The sequence below is a fragment of the Macrobrachium nipponense genome, chromosome 12 (assembly GCF_015104395.2).
Source record: "Macrobrachium nipponense isolate FS-2020 chromosome 12, ASM1510439v2, whole genome shotgun sequence".
Classification (NCBI taxonomy): Eukaryota; Metazoa; Arthropoda; class Malacostraca; order Decapoda; family Palaemonidae; genus Macrobrachium; species Macrobrachium nipponense.
The window spans coordinates 101,564,230-101,580,504 of record NC_087205.1 but is presented as its reverse complement, the minus strand read 5'-3'; the positions used below and the strand labels follow the sequence as shown (position 1 = coordinate 101,580,504).

Below are 16,275 nucleotides of genomic sequence, written 5' to 3'. Positions count from 1 at the left end.
AAAAAGGGATTTTTATGAAAATTACTTTGCATGGCAACTACAGAACCATCAACTGTCCCAAACTTTTGCACTTCTGTGATATTTTTTCAACATTAAACACCGATTATATTGAAGAGAGTGCTGCTCTGAAAATTGAAGCGTCACTCAGTATATAGAGAACTTATAAATGTGATATTAACCAGTTTGTTATAGGAAAAAATTAGGAATAATTTTTAGAGCTTTCAGTATTGCAATTTTTCATTAAAAGATACAAATTTCTATCGGAATATTTTAAATAGTTTGAACTGATTAATTTTCTACACACAATTTTGCTGTAGAAAGAAAAATGTTCATTAAAACAAGATTGTTTTTGCAAATTCTCTTATGAAATATTACAAACCTACTAACAGGTCAAACAGTGGGAACATCAAAGGTCTGCGGAAGTGAAAATATTGTGGTTATCCACAGGAAAATTAAAACATTTCGAGTCATACCTGGTAACTCAACTGAAACAGTAAACTGCTAATAGATTTCTGAATACCATATGCCATTTGTTCAACCTGAAAAGGTCTGAGGGTGTTTCCTTGTTAATAAAGGCAAGTGGCCTTAGATACCATAGTGAAAATGTGTATAAAAACCAAGTAAATAATAATTTTTTATTTACATGGATCATAAGCTTCATCAGCACAAAATAATGAATACAAGTCCCTTCCACTGGAAGATATTTAATTAAAAATTTGGTTTGGGAACCATGATATATTATATTAAAAACAATGAATTCCCCTATATAAATACATGTTCCCTAACAAAACATATAAACATCCTATGTTCCCAAAAAAGTGTCCTTTAACTCTCTAACAGGTATTAGTCATTTAAGCAGACTCAGCTGCTTTAACTAACTCTTCTGCTACTTCAACGGCAATCAGTGCTTCAGCCTTAGCCTCCTCAGTCGCCGCTGCATTCACTGCACTCTGAGCTTTTGACAGGACGTCTCTTGCAGCCGCAACATCTAAATCTTCAACTCCAGCAGCTTCCTCCGCAAGAATTTGTACTGAAAAACAAATTAATCATTGTAACTCAAATGGCAGCTAGTCCCTGCAAAATTGTGTACTATTTCCTGTTGCTGTTATATTAAACTTACCACTATCTAAAAATGACAATTTTTTTATCAATTTGTATTTTTGATAGCTAACAAACCTGAGGTCTTAACGATAGAATAATCTAATAGCGCCAGCTGCAAACCGGTTATAAAGCAATGAAAGATTGTAAAGCAAGGAATCTGTGGCATATGGCAACTTATGTGTATACAAGGTGGAAGCTCGTTACATGTATCTGTAACTGTATCATTATCAAGAAAAAAAAGTATAACCTGATATGGAAATCAAATTTCTATGCTCCTCTGGAGTTAGCATAAAATAACAGTATAGAGATAATAAAATAAAAAGATAGCAAAGCATCTATGAAAGGTGTAAACAGCCAAATGTAGATTTCAAACAACAAAAACAAAGAGCTTTTTGTGTCAATTTACCTATATAATATCTAAATAAGAATATTTACATCATCCTCTATCTAGTACCTGAATAAAGATATAACTAAAACCTTTGTGTATGGGTACTGACTAAATTCAGTAGCGCTCCATTCCTTCTTTTCTTATAATAAGAAAATAAAATCAACTATAACCTCTAGCACATCAGCTAGAAAATGAAGATTTTACACAATCAACATATACAATGTACACTATAACAGTGTAAATGGTGTTAGCTAAAATATCTGGCTCTTTTACAGACAGGACAGGTAAAGACATTGGAGCATGGTCATGAGCATCAAAATCCAAAGGAATACTGCCACTGCAGAAATGAAGTTTTTATTGTAAAACTAATATTGTAATACCTACCTGAACACCTGAATAAGCCCTGGTCACTTACCAGCCCGAACCATCATTTATTAAAAATTTACCAAATCTTTGGTTAAAATAAACGATCAGTGTTGCCAATCTCCTGGCAAACACCCTTGTTACCAGCCCACCGCTGATAGCCCTGCCTCATGGGCCGGTCACACCTGCCCTCTCACGTCAATCATAACTCAATAACTCTGTATGAGAGGGGAGGAGGGTGGGAATCATTCAGGTGTTCAGGTAGGTATTACAATATTGTAGTTTTACAATAAAAACTTCATATTGCAATACACCCCCACCCTGAACACCTGAATAAGCCCGATTAACAACATTAATTTGGAGGTGGGGAATCAAATCTACTCGGCCCTCCACTGTACCATTGTCAGTCAATATAATTGAGTACGCGGGTCAGTCTCAAGTTCATTTGTCACTCGTCCAAACTAATCTCCCATGTGTGGCCTTCTAGGCCTCCCATATGTGGAGGGAAAAACTCCCTGGCCCACCTCTACCCTAATGTCCAATAAAGCTTCATTGAGTGCGGGAGGGATACAAACCTGTTTCCTCTCAGCTGGCTATGTGCCTCACCTGAGTAGAGGAAAAACTGAAGACCTCCCATGTGGCTCTCGGCCTCTCATGTATGGAGGGAATCTGAAGACCTCCCATGGCTGGCTCTGGCCTCTCATGTATGGAGGGAATCTGAAGACCTCCCATGTGGCTCTCGGCCTCTCATGTATGGAGGGAATCTGAAGACCTCCCATGTGGCTCTCGGCCTCTCATGTATGGAGGGAAACTGAAGACCTCCTATGTGGCCTTAGGCCTCTCATGTACGGAGGAGACAACCATGTCCATCGGTGCGTCTGCGACGGTGTCGTCGATCGTAGTGATGTCCTCTCTTGTCAGTGTTGTACCTGCCTGTCTGTACTCTGCCTGGTTGGCACTTGGAAGAATACCCTCAGATAGACCCAGACATGTTCTTTCCTATCTGTCCTAATACTTAAAATCCTCTCGTGATATATCATATCATGAATACCTTATACATATTCCTAATATTCGCTCCCTACTCTAATACTAACTCAGACAGCAAGATTGTTGGGTTTAAAAATAGAATTTAGGCCAAAGGCCGAGTATTGGGACCTATGAGGTCAGTCAGCGCTGAAGGGAAATTGACAAAGTTTGAAAAGGTGTGACAGGAAGAAAACCTCTGTTGCACAATGAGTCCAGTGTTAGGAGAGCGTGGAAAATAGGATGATCAGAATATGAAATCAGAAAAGTAAGATAAGATGAGCGAGAGAGAGAGAGAGAGAGAAGAGAGAGAGAGGAGAAGAGAGAGAGATTTAGGAAATTACAATCGTCTAACATCTCCACCTCCGTAAATTGCACCCTCTTCTAAGTTAAAAGGGTATTATCTTAACGATAATATACTCGTATAACTCCGTAAAGCTATGAACAACCGAACGAGAACTTGTTGTTAATGCGATCGACTCCTATAACAACATCACTTTATTGTATTGATCAGCGTATGACAGTAATCGAATCCGATAGCAACATCCGTTATTGTATTCATCCGCGTGTGACGGTAATTACTGTATTCATGTTATAAATGCAGCTGAAGCTAATAAGGCAAAATTACGTGCATCAGCAACCTGGACAGAAGTCCCGAGCTTTTGTATGAATTCAAACGCAGCCGTGGTAAAAGAAACTAATAGCATGAAAGAGCTCATTACTGTTTTTTTTTTTTTTTTACACAGACAAAGGATTAATAAAGTATATAAAGTGTAAGGTTCGTAATACCTATGAAAACGAGTGAAAAACGAACAGAATTCCTAAATTTAACGCCATCTAACCGATGGAAAAACTAGCTTCCAATGAGACGTATCAGTCAAATTTTGGACTTAAATTACATCGTAAGACGAACAGTATGACTTCGTTCCATAAGTTAAGTATCCAGTATATTCATTAATATGCTAACTAGGGACAAAAACATTAGCCGAGACCAAGTGATATGGTTGAATCTGGAGCCAAGGAAAAAAACAAAAAACAAAAACAGACTAGCCGGCATCCTTGTCTGTCTAAGCCACACCTCCTTACAATAGTGCTGTTTGACGACAAGCTAGTGTAATTGTAATTTAATTGAAAAGTAATAAAATAATATTTAAAGGTAATTAAATTAACTTTATTAGGCCTAATATTAATTTCAGTTGTCATTGTAATTTGATAATACGACTGGTAATAATTTGTAACTGTAATTGACATAAGCGCAATGTAATACTGACGGCAATAGTCGGTTAAACGTATGAAGACGTCATACATACGAATTCCTTATATCTGCCATCTGATTATATGCCCCAAGATAGATACCTCATTGACTATGTTAAATGTCAACATAGTTGAACACACGTCTCCTTCAAGACGTTTGTACAAACTTGGCATAAGTGAGTGTGTTGTTACGTTAGTCATTTTAGGCAATCAGGAGAGAATGAGATGGATACGGCGACGCAAACCCGTATTCGTCATCCGCTGATTCCAGCGTGAATGACTGCCGAGTTAAGTGTTTATACTACGCTAATATGATGATACATATAATACAATTATAATGCTTTAGTCAGGACAGAAAGAAAACCGATCTTCATTCTGTTCGATTACATTCATATTAATTATCCTCCGATCGGATTCTCGTCGTTTTCAATTACACCTGTACTGAATTATCAGAAGTCAGAATGCCTTGAGCCTACAGCGTTAGCCAATATAAAAATAACTATCGATATGTTGTACTGCGAATACTTTAGGCTAGGCTACTGAATATGCATACGATATATCATCGTGAGCACTAGGCTAACTGTAGTTAATTTTATTCGATTTCTCTCCATGCTTGAATATCGTAAGTCAATATGCATTGAACGGAGAATTAGTTGATATTAACAATTATCGTATCGTATAAGTAGAGGAAAGTAACCTTAAAACGACAAAGGAGCATATCTGAAAGACCAACCATAGGCCTAAAAGCTTCTGATGCAAGGAAACTCGAAGCAGGGAAAAGCCTAAAGATGCTCTAAGGACACTGTGCCTCTATAAACTACTACTTTTAATAGAAAATCGACCCGAAGAAGCCTGCACTTCTACTCTTTCTAAACTAAACACTGTGTAGCCTATTATCCCTACTCGTCTATGTCTGACCTAAGTTTTTATCATCCTGAGAACTTACACATCGAGGGAAGGGGAATCTGCTGCCAACACTGCCTGCTCCGTGCCAGGGGGGAGGGGGCGGCGGATCCTGCCCTGTGGGCTTGCGGATCCCCATAACCCCCACCCCCAGCACCGGTTAGGGCTGGTTCTGGAACAGGCAGGGAGCTGGAAAAGAACGATTAGTAATTTCAGTATCCCTATTGCTCGATCTATCCTCACTTAATCTTGACATAAAATCGGTAACAGAGATGTCATACTCGATGTCTAGCCTACTCTCAAAGTCTCTTAAAGAGCACTGTCTCTAAGTCTTTATCTTGATCTACGTTAGTCTCTTCCTGCCTACACTTACTTCTTAATACAAGACCTTCCTACGTTTGAGATACCCTAACATCTGGTCCAAAGACCACTCCTGACATTCCAAACATCTGGTCTTACATTATATTGAACAGGCCTACAATTTACGCATAAGGAATGACTATCGTGTCATAGGGTACTCTATCCTTTTTCTTGCATTGTTGGCAAAGACGATACGTTGTTGACAACTTCCGTTCTCGTCGTTTTTCTGTGATGTCGTGGCCGAGAATGCAGTAGCAGTTTGTCGTAGCTTGTGTTGTTTCTTCCTTTGCAGAATCAATGTCTGATGACAAGGTATTAAGAGCCATCCAACAGTAATCCAAAGGGATGCGTAATTCGTCACCAAAATCAATCAAATCAAAGGTGCAAATGAAGGCCGGGCAAGACCAAAAAGGAGTTCGCTGTGGATACATCTGTACTCCACCGCGAACGATAAGTGATTGACCGTGAGAGGGCAGGTGTGAACCCGGCCCGTGAGGCAGGGCTATCAGCGGTGGGCTGGTAACGAGGGTGTTTGCCAGGAGATTGGCAACACTGATCGTTGGTTTATTTTAACCAAAGATTTGGTAAATTTTTAATAAATGATGGTTCGGGCTGGTAAGTGACCAGGGCTTATTCAGGTGTTCAGGGGGTGTATTGCAATACAATAATTATGTGCTCCCTTTGTCTCATTTCTCCTGTACTGGCCCTTCTCATATAGTTTTTCCATTGTTCTACCGACAAAAAACCACATACAGAACAAGGATTGGTAATTGTACATACATTTTCTGTGCACCTACTACCAGGGTATTTCCTGTTTCTTGCGAGACCCTGAAGAAACCTTTGATGGGGAGGTAAAATTATTCTTGATAATCCTGATACTGGAACAATCTAACAGAAAGCACACACACTGAAAACAGAAAAACAAAAGCAGGCCAAAGCCTGTCCTTCTTGAAGGCTGTAAGAAAGTATGTGATGCGATCACAAGATGCCGAAGGCATTGCTTGTGATCAAGTACAGATGCCAACAGTTCCTTGCATGCACAATTTTTAAAATTAGTTTTACAGCTCACTAGATTTACCCTAATGTTAAGACTGAAGGTTTGTTTTGTATATGAACAACCAATATTTCTATTATTCCTTGATGTTACAATTCTACTTCTAATCTGCCGAGCTTCAGGGAAAGATTACCAGTAAATAATTTGTCCTACAACTAACACACTATGATTTTACCTACACTTAACAAAGCTAATTAATAATAATCATTACCTGAAGAATCTTCATTGATTGTTACAATTCCAGAGCTCACGAAGAACTTCTTGGCTGTTCCATCGCTCTCAAACACAGTCATTACTCCAGGTTTCAAGACAGCTAAGGAGGGTACGTGAGCAGGCAGGATACCAAAACTTCCAGAGAAGGAGGGAACATCAATTTGTCTAACACCTACAGAATTGTAGAATACCTGCATGTAGCAAAATAATGCATGAATATAAAGAAGAGGCATAGCAAAATCAACATAAACTTATGTACCATCTACATCATTACTATTAATAAAAGAAAAAAAAAAAAAAACAATACAATTAAGTAAATGCTGTACCACTTATGATACTGAAGTATGCTTTCCACTCATAAAATAGCCCAGTAATTTCATTCTCTCTTACTGTATTCATTATATTTTCCTTATTGTAATATACAATTTATTTAAAATCTGAGCATGTAAACACATCTGAATGCAAGTAAAATTGTATATACTGCACACATTATATTCACTCTCTTTTGAGCTTGTCCATTCTTTGTTATTTTGAAAAATACTATCAATAACCTTTTGTTGTATGATTAAAAACTGGGGTTTTTTCACCAGGCATTATCTCCATTTTTTTTATATTGTATACAGGGCTTTGCATAATCCCGTTACAGGTATATTTCAACATCAAATGGCTGAAACACAAGACTGCATAGTTTTATGCTGCTATACAAAATATCTAAAATAGTTTTCATGCTATAAATCACATCTACTTTTACATAAAGTATTTTCCATTTCAGCACTCATTATACATGTGTAAATTCATAATTATTTGCATATAGTATTGGTATATAGTAGATTACAGAATTTTTACTAAAACAGCCTTCATAAACTGTTAATAATAAAAATTTAAGGTCTAATCAGCTAAAATTTCTTAAATAGGTAGCAAGATAACTGAATTATCCAATGGTTATTATTATACATCTTTCACTAAAGACAATTGCAATACTAGTCCCTGATACCTTAAAAGAATAAGTCCTTCAGTAGTAATACAAAATTACATCTCTAAACTGCATAAGCTTGGACGTAATGCTTTTGTACGGCATCAACAAATCACACTACCATATATCAAACTAATTCACCATGTATATTAATGCAACAAACCTGATTCTGTGAAGCAAATGTGAAGGCCATTGGGGCATCGGAGTATGCCCTGGTACCAAAACGTGGTACCTGTCGGACAACAGATGAAGCTACTCGGCAACATTCTGGGGGAAAAAGTCAATTTAACATTCTTTATATTTCTAAGTTTCTACAAAAATAATTTTCTATTCTTTTAACACTAAATAAAATTACGTTTAAGGTGGATTAAAGTATTTAATTAACCATGGTCAAAGAAAACATTGGCATCATGAGAAAACTACCCAGATCAAGAATTACCCAATTAAAAACATAGGGATGTCCACATTATCAATCATAGTTACGTAGGCACCTGGGTCAACCATTAAAGAGCATTTGTTGGTCATCAGTCTTCACACATTTTGCCTCCTTGAACTAAGCAAGTGGAGAAATAAAATAGGCAGAGAAAGTGAATTAGAGGAGGAGGAGAAAAAAAAAAAAAAAAAAAAAAAAAAAAAAAAGTCAGAACAAAAAAGTCAGGAACCCATGGAGTCTGCAGTGAAGGAGGTCGGAAAACCTGGCAGTGTCGGGGAGGGAGTGAAGTCCAGGAGGAAGAGGAAAAAATTCAACTGTATCAAGGGCAAAGTGCATACATACTACATGCACACACAAATCAAGACACTGGTAAATGACTTATGCATTCCTCCATTTTTAGCTGAACATATTCCTCTGCACAAAAGAGCCCTACCCACAAACCAGGACTTTAAATGCCCATAGTTCAAAGGCCCCACTTACTTCCTTCAAACCTGTAGTTCACTCTTCTTGCTCACAGCTAGCATTTGTTGAAAAATACACACACACACAAAACAAGAATCTTCGACATAGAACAAGAGCTGGCTTAAAGCCGGTGAAGGGAGATTTTGTCTATACCTCTGACCCACTCACCTAACACCTATCAAATAACTTGTTACCATGCTTCAATGACCATTTCCAACTTACGTTATGGAATATTCCAATATAAAAGGCAATGTATGGTATTTCCAAAGTATCATAAACATATTTTAAGTTTTTTACTAAATATGCTTAGGTCAACTTAATGGAAGACTAAGCCTGGGCTACTTGCATCTAGAGTTCCTATAAAAAATGACAAATTTTCCAAGACAATTTGTATTTTTCATAGCTACAAACCTGAGGTCTTAACAATAGAATAATTTCTAACGCCTAGCTGGATCCGGTTAAAATGCAGATGAAAGCAAGGAATCTTGTGAGATCTGGCAACGTGTGTGTATATCGGGTGAAGAGTGGTCAAGACCACGCACCTATGCCACCGTGTCAGTCTTTTTCTTAACAGCCTGGCCGGGACTTGTGGCTTACCATATTTGCTACACAGGGTTTTCTTAGCATATAAATCATATTTCAACTAACAAAAGAAAAACTCATTCAAATTAAAATAATGTTGAAAATATTTCAATTGTATATGTGCATCGATGTTCATAATGCACTTGTTGCAATGTCAGCCATAATTGACTGATTATGAAATTTAGGTCTTGAGGACCAAGCACCAGAACCCATCAGGATTATTTGGCACTCATTCATAATGGTAATACCAGCACTGTCCCACTTTCTTAATTACCCTACTGGTAGATCTAGGGTACCTATCCGTGGCGGCCCAGATTGTGGCAGTTGCGGTTTTTCTATGCAGTTATACCTACTGAATAAGAATTTTAAGTAATGTTTATTCGGATGACTGTAATTAACCCCCAGGGGCCAATACTAAACACGGCGAAATACATTGGACGCCCCAATACCTGGTAGATGTCGTATCCACGGTTACGTTTCTTGCAGGGTAATTCTAAAGAATAGTTCTGCACGAACTGCAAGGAACGTAACCGCGGATACGACATCCACTAGGGATTGGGGCATCTAATGTATTTCGCTGTTTTTAGTACTGGCCCCTGGGGGTTAATTACAGTCATCCGAATAAATATTACTTTAAATTCTTGTTCAGTAAGTAAAATATCATAGGAAAACTTCAATTGCCATAGACTAGGTCACCGCGGATTGCTTCTGTAGAAATACCACCCTACCTGCAAATATAACCATCTAATCTTGGAAAAAGACTCTCTCTAGAAAAAATAAGAAAGTCAGAAATTTTCAAGAAATTATACTCTGCCAGACTTTAGACATCTTTCACCATATTTGGTAACCATTCTGATGATGAATTTACTATAGTTATTAGTCTGGAAAATCAAAATTCAGTACGCTGATGATATGCCACTTGTAGGAGTAGGAAGTCTCTACTTATAAGAAATGAAGCGCCCTTAGCCTTAATCACAACATGGAGCAGTTAGCGAATGATGTAATCAGTGGGGAATGAGGCTGAACTTCAGTAGTAGAATAACAACACTATTGATTAGTAGCTTTTGTCCTGATTTTCACCCCAATCCTCCCTTACAGGTGGATGACTGCTAAATGAGTCTAGGGATTTAACCGTCTTTGCTGTAACTTTTGATTCACATCTCACTTTAAAAAAACATCCAACGAAAGTGTCAGCAAATGACACACTGAAGTTACGTACTGTACATAAGGCCTAACATATTTATAAGTTTTAAAATCTATGCATCTGTTTTAGGTCATTTGCTCTTACTAGAGTATGTACTGTTCCCCAATGTCGACATCTGCTTCTGCCAAAGATGTACCTCTTGTATACAGTAGAGTTAATGGTAATGGGCTATTAAAACATTACCAATTAAAACTTAGCCCACTGAAGGATGTTCTCTTGCTTGTTAGTCTTTCATTAGTTTAACTTTTAACAGAAATTCATAATTCATCCCTGATCCTCTTTTCCTTGCGAGCACGATCACACAGGTATGCAGAACTGCTACACCAATATGCAATAACTATGCCTTGCTTTTGAACTCTAATAAGGTATATAATTAATAATAGCCTAATCAAGGAAACCAAAATACACAAGGCCTATTACCAACTCCACTGAGAAAAGGCTACAAGTAATTTTAGGATAGGTAGTTTGCAGAACGACAGGGCTACCTCCAAACGTAAACTTACTCCACTGCTTCCAATGTTTGGTGTTACTTGGCAAGGTCCAGGCCAGGTCAGGTCAAGGGAAGGCCCCCTAAGTGAGGTTAGGAAGGTAAGGAAGTCTGGTTAGGTCAGGACAGGGCATTCCAGGCAAGATCAGGGTTGCTTTCGTCCACGGTAAGCATTCTTGTCGTTCTACATTCGTTGCAAATTTTAACAAAATGACTAATTTTAAAAATCAATTTGTACTTTTCATAGCTAACAAACATTCGGTCTTAACAATAAGGCTACTTAGGATACCTATTTTCCCAGCGCAGCTGGTAAACCAGTTAACACAATCACAGATTGTAAACAAGTACTAGCTATTTACGTACTTTTGCACCTACTAGGGTACTGTGGTCAGGAGTAGTACTCGAAGATATCTAGCCTAGTAATTACTAAATATAGGCTAGGTACCTAGGTAGTACCTAGCCTACGTAAAAGGTATGCAATTGTGGACATACCTAGCTAGTTTAAGCTAGCAGACGGTCTGCCTAGCTTGCGCACTTGGCTACTACCTATTTGTATATTAAAATCAATGGTTAGCCTTAGCCTTGGAGTAGACAGTCTGGGGTGATATTTAAAAATAAAAAGATTACCTACAACCGGTCTAAGTCTACTCGAGACCTTCGGTTGACTTACGCTCCCTAGCTAAAGTACGAAGCCTAGTAATCAATTAAAAGCCGTTTAAGCACGTTAATACACCCGCAAGCGTGCTAAATGGGCATTAAACTGTAAATGAAATTCAACATTAGGATACTATTCCATAAACGCCTACTTAGTTAATGGTGTTATATAAGTTTCTGTCGAAACAAATTTAGGCCCCACTAAACAACCGGCTCAGCTGGCAGAGATAGTACCCAGTAGTAGCAGACGAAAATATAAACCTTTAAACCAATTAACTACTAAATTTTGCACTTAAATCAAACCTAAATGCCCCTCAACTTCAAGATAAACGAAACACTGGAAGTTATCTTGATATAGGAATTAATATTTCCACTATACATACTTGTGTGGTATAATAATTATTGTATCCGACGGATCTGGGTGAGTAGCTCAACAGCCGTCTGCAAGAGGGCAGCACCGTCGCTTGAATTCTTCTTCTTTCTTAATTTACTCACGAGGACGGTCTGTTAAACATTAAGTTTCACGTCAATAAGTGGATTATTATTATTAATATATATATTATATATATATATATATATATATATATATATATATATGTGCAAAAAAGAAGGTAGATCTATTTACTATTCCGCGGCGGCCTCGACTATGGCAGTTGCGGTTTTTCTATGCAGTTTTACCTCCTGAACAAGAATTTTAAGTAATATTTATTCGGACGACTGTAATTAACCCCCAAGGGCTCGTACTGAACACGGCGAAATACATTTGACGCCCAAATTCCTGGTTGGACCTTCGTATTCGCGGGGACGAACGATGCGGTCAATGCCGTCGGAATGCTTATATAGAAATACCAAAAATGCTCCATTGCAAAATATGTGGAGGATTTGGCGATTCCGCAAATGAGAGTGCACTCCTTCATGGAATCTGCATATTTTCTGTTTATTTATTTACTTTTGTTAAATATTTTTTTCAGCATGGTATTTTATTTGGTTCTGATCAGTGCCCAGGTGGACGAACCATACATCAGACTTGTAGTACTACTGCATTGAATATTCTCATCTTAGTTTTCAAGCTGATTTATGCCTTGGCCAAACGTTCAAATTTGTTCCCTCCCCGTCTGCTGTTACCACACTTCCCAATTATACAAACTTCTCAACTTGCATGAGTTCCTGTCCTCTGATTGTCATATCCTCCATGTGCACCCAATCGTCATCCTTACTCACAAACATGATCTCACTCTTCTTTGTGCTGATGTTCAAGCCAAAGATATGATTACAGACTTAAATACAAATTAGCTAACTTACAGATATCTTCGTTGTATATGTATGTTTAATATGCATTGTGAATAAGTTTTGTTTACCAAGTTCTGAATAGCTGTCGCCCTATATTATCCTTTAATTGTCTTGTCCTTGTCTGAGCAGATTGACTTAATCTCTTTTTTTTATTGTACCCATGTTTATGCTTGTTTGGGAAACGTTACTCATTCTCCAGGTGTGCCGGATTCTAGATACTAATCTCCTTATAATCCCTATCTGTCAGTTATACGACCTTTCCTGTACTGTTAATTCCTCATGTAAGTCAGTTTTATCTGCTGAGTAAAGGACGTTGAGTAGAAAGATCTGCAGAAACTACGTTGTTTATTTTTCCTTCGTGGCTTTACCTTATATATATATATATATATATATATATATATATATATATATATATATATATATATATATATCTTACCTTCTGTTACGAAAATAACGAAATGCATGTTTTTTCCTGTTTTGACCATGATGGGTGTAGAATGCATTTTCTTCAGAGGCGTTCGTAAACTGGTAAAAAATTAAACGTATTTGCTTCAAATTTTCCCGTTTAATTATTCTACCAATGCTTAAAACTTCTCATTAAGAAACAAACGAATTCAGCTCTAAGTTTAGGTATTTAATCTACTTATTTGCGAGAAAAAAAAAATGCAGCCCAGAATATTTCTCATGGTGACAAATTTGACATCAATAGTTATCTTCACTTCACCCACAATATTCCGATGATATCGTGTATTGATCTCTGAGATGTGACTTTTTACTACTTTAATATTAATCTCTTGAGAAAATTTTATAATATATTGCTCATCGTGCAATAAATTTCGTAACCTGTGGTACTAAGTAGACGGTGATTAATCTGCGAAAATACACCTTCTTTACCAACAAATAAACTCCGATAAATACTTGGCCTTGATGTGTATCTATACCTAAGTAAAAAGTTACTTTCTTGACATTTAATCCTGGTGGGAGACAGACTATCGCAAAACTTCATATGATCCAATATATCACGCGTTTGAACTTACAACTTTTCTTTAGTTACCCAAGTTATATATTTACGTTTTCTTTATTACTTTCAACAGCGAGAAAACTGATATCTTGATAGGGTTACTAAAGTAGTATTGCCCAAGTTCCCCTCAAAGGGTTAGGGCGATCATGTGAAGTTTTGCAATAATTTGTTGTCCATTAAAAGCAGAAAAATTGACTGCAAGCCTCCCTGAAGTTTCTTTCCACCAACAATTTCTTATTATGTGTTCATATGGATATTAACCTGTCGAAACTGCCAATAACTAATTTCTTATTTCTCGAAATCCGGCCGCTGGCGCATCCCATAACGAAAAGGCGTTGGAAAGTGCAAGTGTAAGTGTTTACATAATAAAAATATGGAATGTTAGTCCATATATATAAAAGTCTAAAACTAAAGAGGTCAACCAGATTGCTTGCAGGAATGTGATCAGACTAGAGACGCTAAAGATGACGTATACAATAAAAGTAGGCTAAGATAACATGCCGTCACCTGTAGTCATTCAATTGGTTTTATAAACATTAGTCCAAGCTCCCTGCTTGAGACAACTACCGCCTACGTGATCTGTAGCGTGTCTCATTCGATTGTGTGTTCGTATGAAACTATGTCATTTGTAAGTATGTTCATATGTTCGAACTACTGTCTGTTCCTTCATAACTTGTAACAGAGATGGTAGACAGGCAGAACAGAGTTAGCTATCGTCATTAGAAGACCTGTACCTCTTTACCTAAGCTTTATCATGTAGAGGAATAGGATTAGCCATCATCATTGGCAGAAGCGATCAAGCTATCGTTATTAGAAGACTTGTACAATCATATCTGATCTTCACCATGTAAAACTTCAGAAGAATATATAATTTTTTATACTTAGTGTTTTCTACAAGAACCTCACCGAACCATGAGTTTAACACATCGTCGTAAAGATAATACCCGACTTCGTAAGTGATCTACAAAACCCCAGACACTCCATTGAAGATGGAAGTGCAATACCAACCGACTTAACGTATAGATTATCGCTAGTCTAACATTACCTCATAGGGCGCCTTATCATACAAGGCACAAGCCCTAATACAAGTAATCTGACGCTGAGAGAGAGAGAGAGAGAGAGAGAGAGAGAGAGAGAGAGAGAGAGAGAGAGAGAGAGAGAGAGAGAGAGAGAGAGAGAGAGAGGTAATAAAGCATACGGTGATGCAACCCAATTTTCAGAGAGATTGTAGAAACGTTTACGAAGTTTCCACATTATACAATTTGTCATGTAGACACTTTTGTATCCAAGCAGCGAAAGAGTGACGTGTAAAAATACCAACTTTTAAGATTGATTGTATGGCGTTTTTACGTTGCATGGAACCAGTGGTTATTCAGCAACGGGACCAACGGCTTTACGTGACTTCCGAACCACGTCGAGAGTGAACTTCTATCACCAGAAATACACATCTCTCACTCCTCAATGGAATGGCCGAGAATCGAACCCGCGACCACCGAGGTGAGAAGCAAACACTAAACCAACCACGCCACTGAGGCGCTCCCCTCCCTTTTTTTAAGAGAAAGATGAAATATTTTGTTACAATTATTTTAACAGATACCAACTAAAACTATTATATTTCGGTGGATAATACTTCAGCCTGGTTCCCTAGTGACCTTGGACAGGTCATATAGCTGATATGCAGGTTGGGACTCATATGACTTCTTTGGGAATTTGAACATCAATCTGATCCTGTTATGAAATAAGTCGAGACGCCACTTGACTTGGCCCTTCCTCATTATCTTGTACCTGGGCAGAATCTCCTCATTATCTTGTACCTGGGCAGAATCTCCTCATTATCTTGTACCTGGGCAGAATCTCCTCATTATCTTGTACCTGGGCAGAATCTCCTCATTATCTTGTACCTGGGCAGAATCTCCTCATTATCTTGTACCTGGGCAGAATCTCCTCATTATCCTGTACCTGGGCAGAATCTCCTATTATCTTGTACCTGGGCAGAATCTCCTATTATCTTGTACCTGGGCAGAATCTCCTCATTTTCTTGTACCTGGGCAGAATCTCCTATTATCTTGTACCTGGGCAGAATCTGGTTAGCAGTTCGGTACAACCACTACGATTAAAGATGTCGATTGCAGAATATTCCTCTTGTACTGACATTTGTGTTTGAGAAAATTTAACAACGCTGCTTTTCTAATTAATTTTAACTTCTGGTTACTTCTCAGACACGGATCTTTCATATTTTTTTTTTTGAAAAACCGCAGAAGTTTCGGTTATTGTTCGTTTGTTCTTAGGCACCTTCATGAGAATAAAGTATTTTATATTTATCGGAATCCATTTGAATTTTATTGAAATATAAGTTAATTAATGGATTCCTGATGTCCTTTGGGTAGTGATAAATTAACGGGGTATCGCATCGAGACACTATTAAGATTTTTAATAATTTTGTTTGTATGTTTTTACGTTGCATGGAACCTGTGGTTATTCAGCAACGGGACCAACGGCTTTACGTGACT

General features: G+C 37.7%; 1 protein-coding gene across 1 annotated transcript; it reads right to left on the bottom strand.

Annotated features, from left to right (window-relative positions):
* Positions 1-621: 621 nt before the first annotated feature.
* On the bottom strand, positions 622-7,895 carry LOC135224707 (ATP synthase subunit delta, mitochondrial-like). Its single transcript, XM_064263979.1, has 3 exons — positions 7,796-7,895; positions 6,658-6,850; positions 622-1,030 (listed from the first exon to the last, which is right to left on the bottom strand). The coding sequence occupies exons 1-3, from the start codon at positions 7,823-7,825 to the stop codon at positions 852-854; spliced, it is 402 nt and encodes a 133-aa protein (XP_064120049.1). The 5' UTR covers positions 7,826-7,895; the 3' UTR covers positions 622-851.
* Between the last annotated feature and the right edge of the window lie 8,380 nt (positions 7,896-16,275).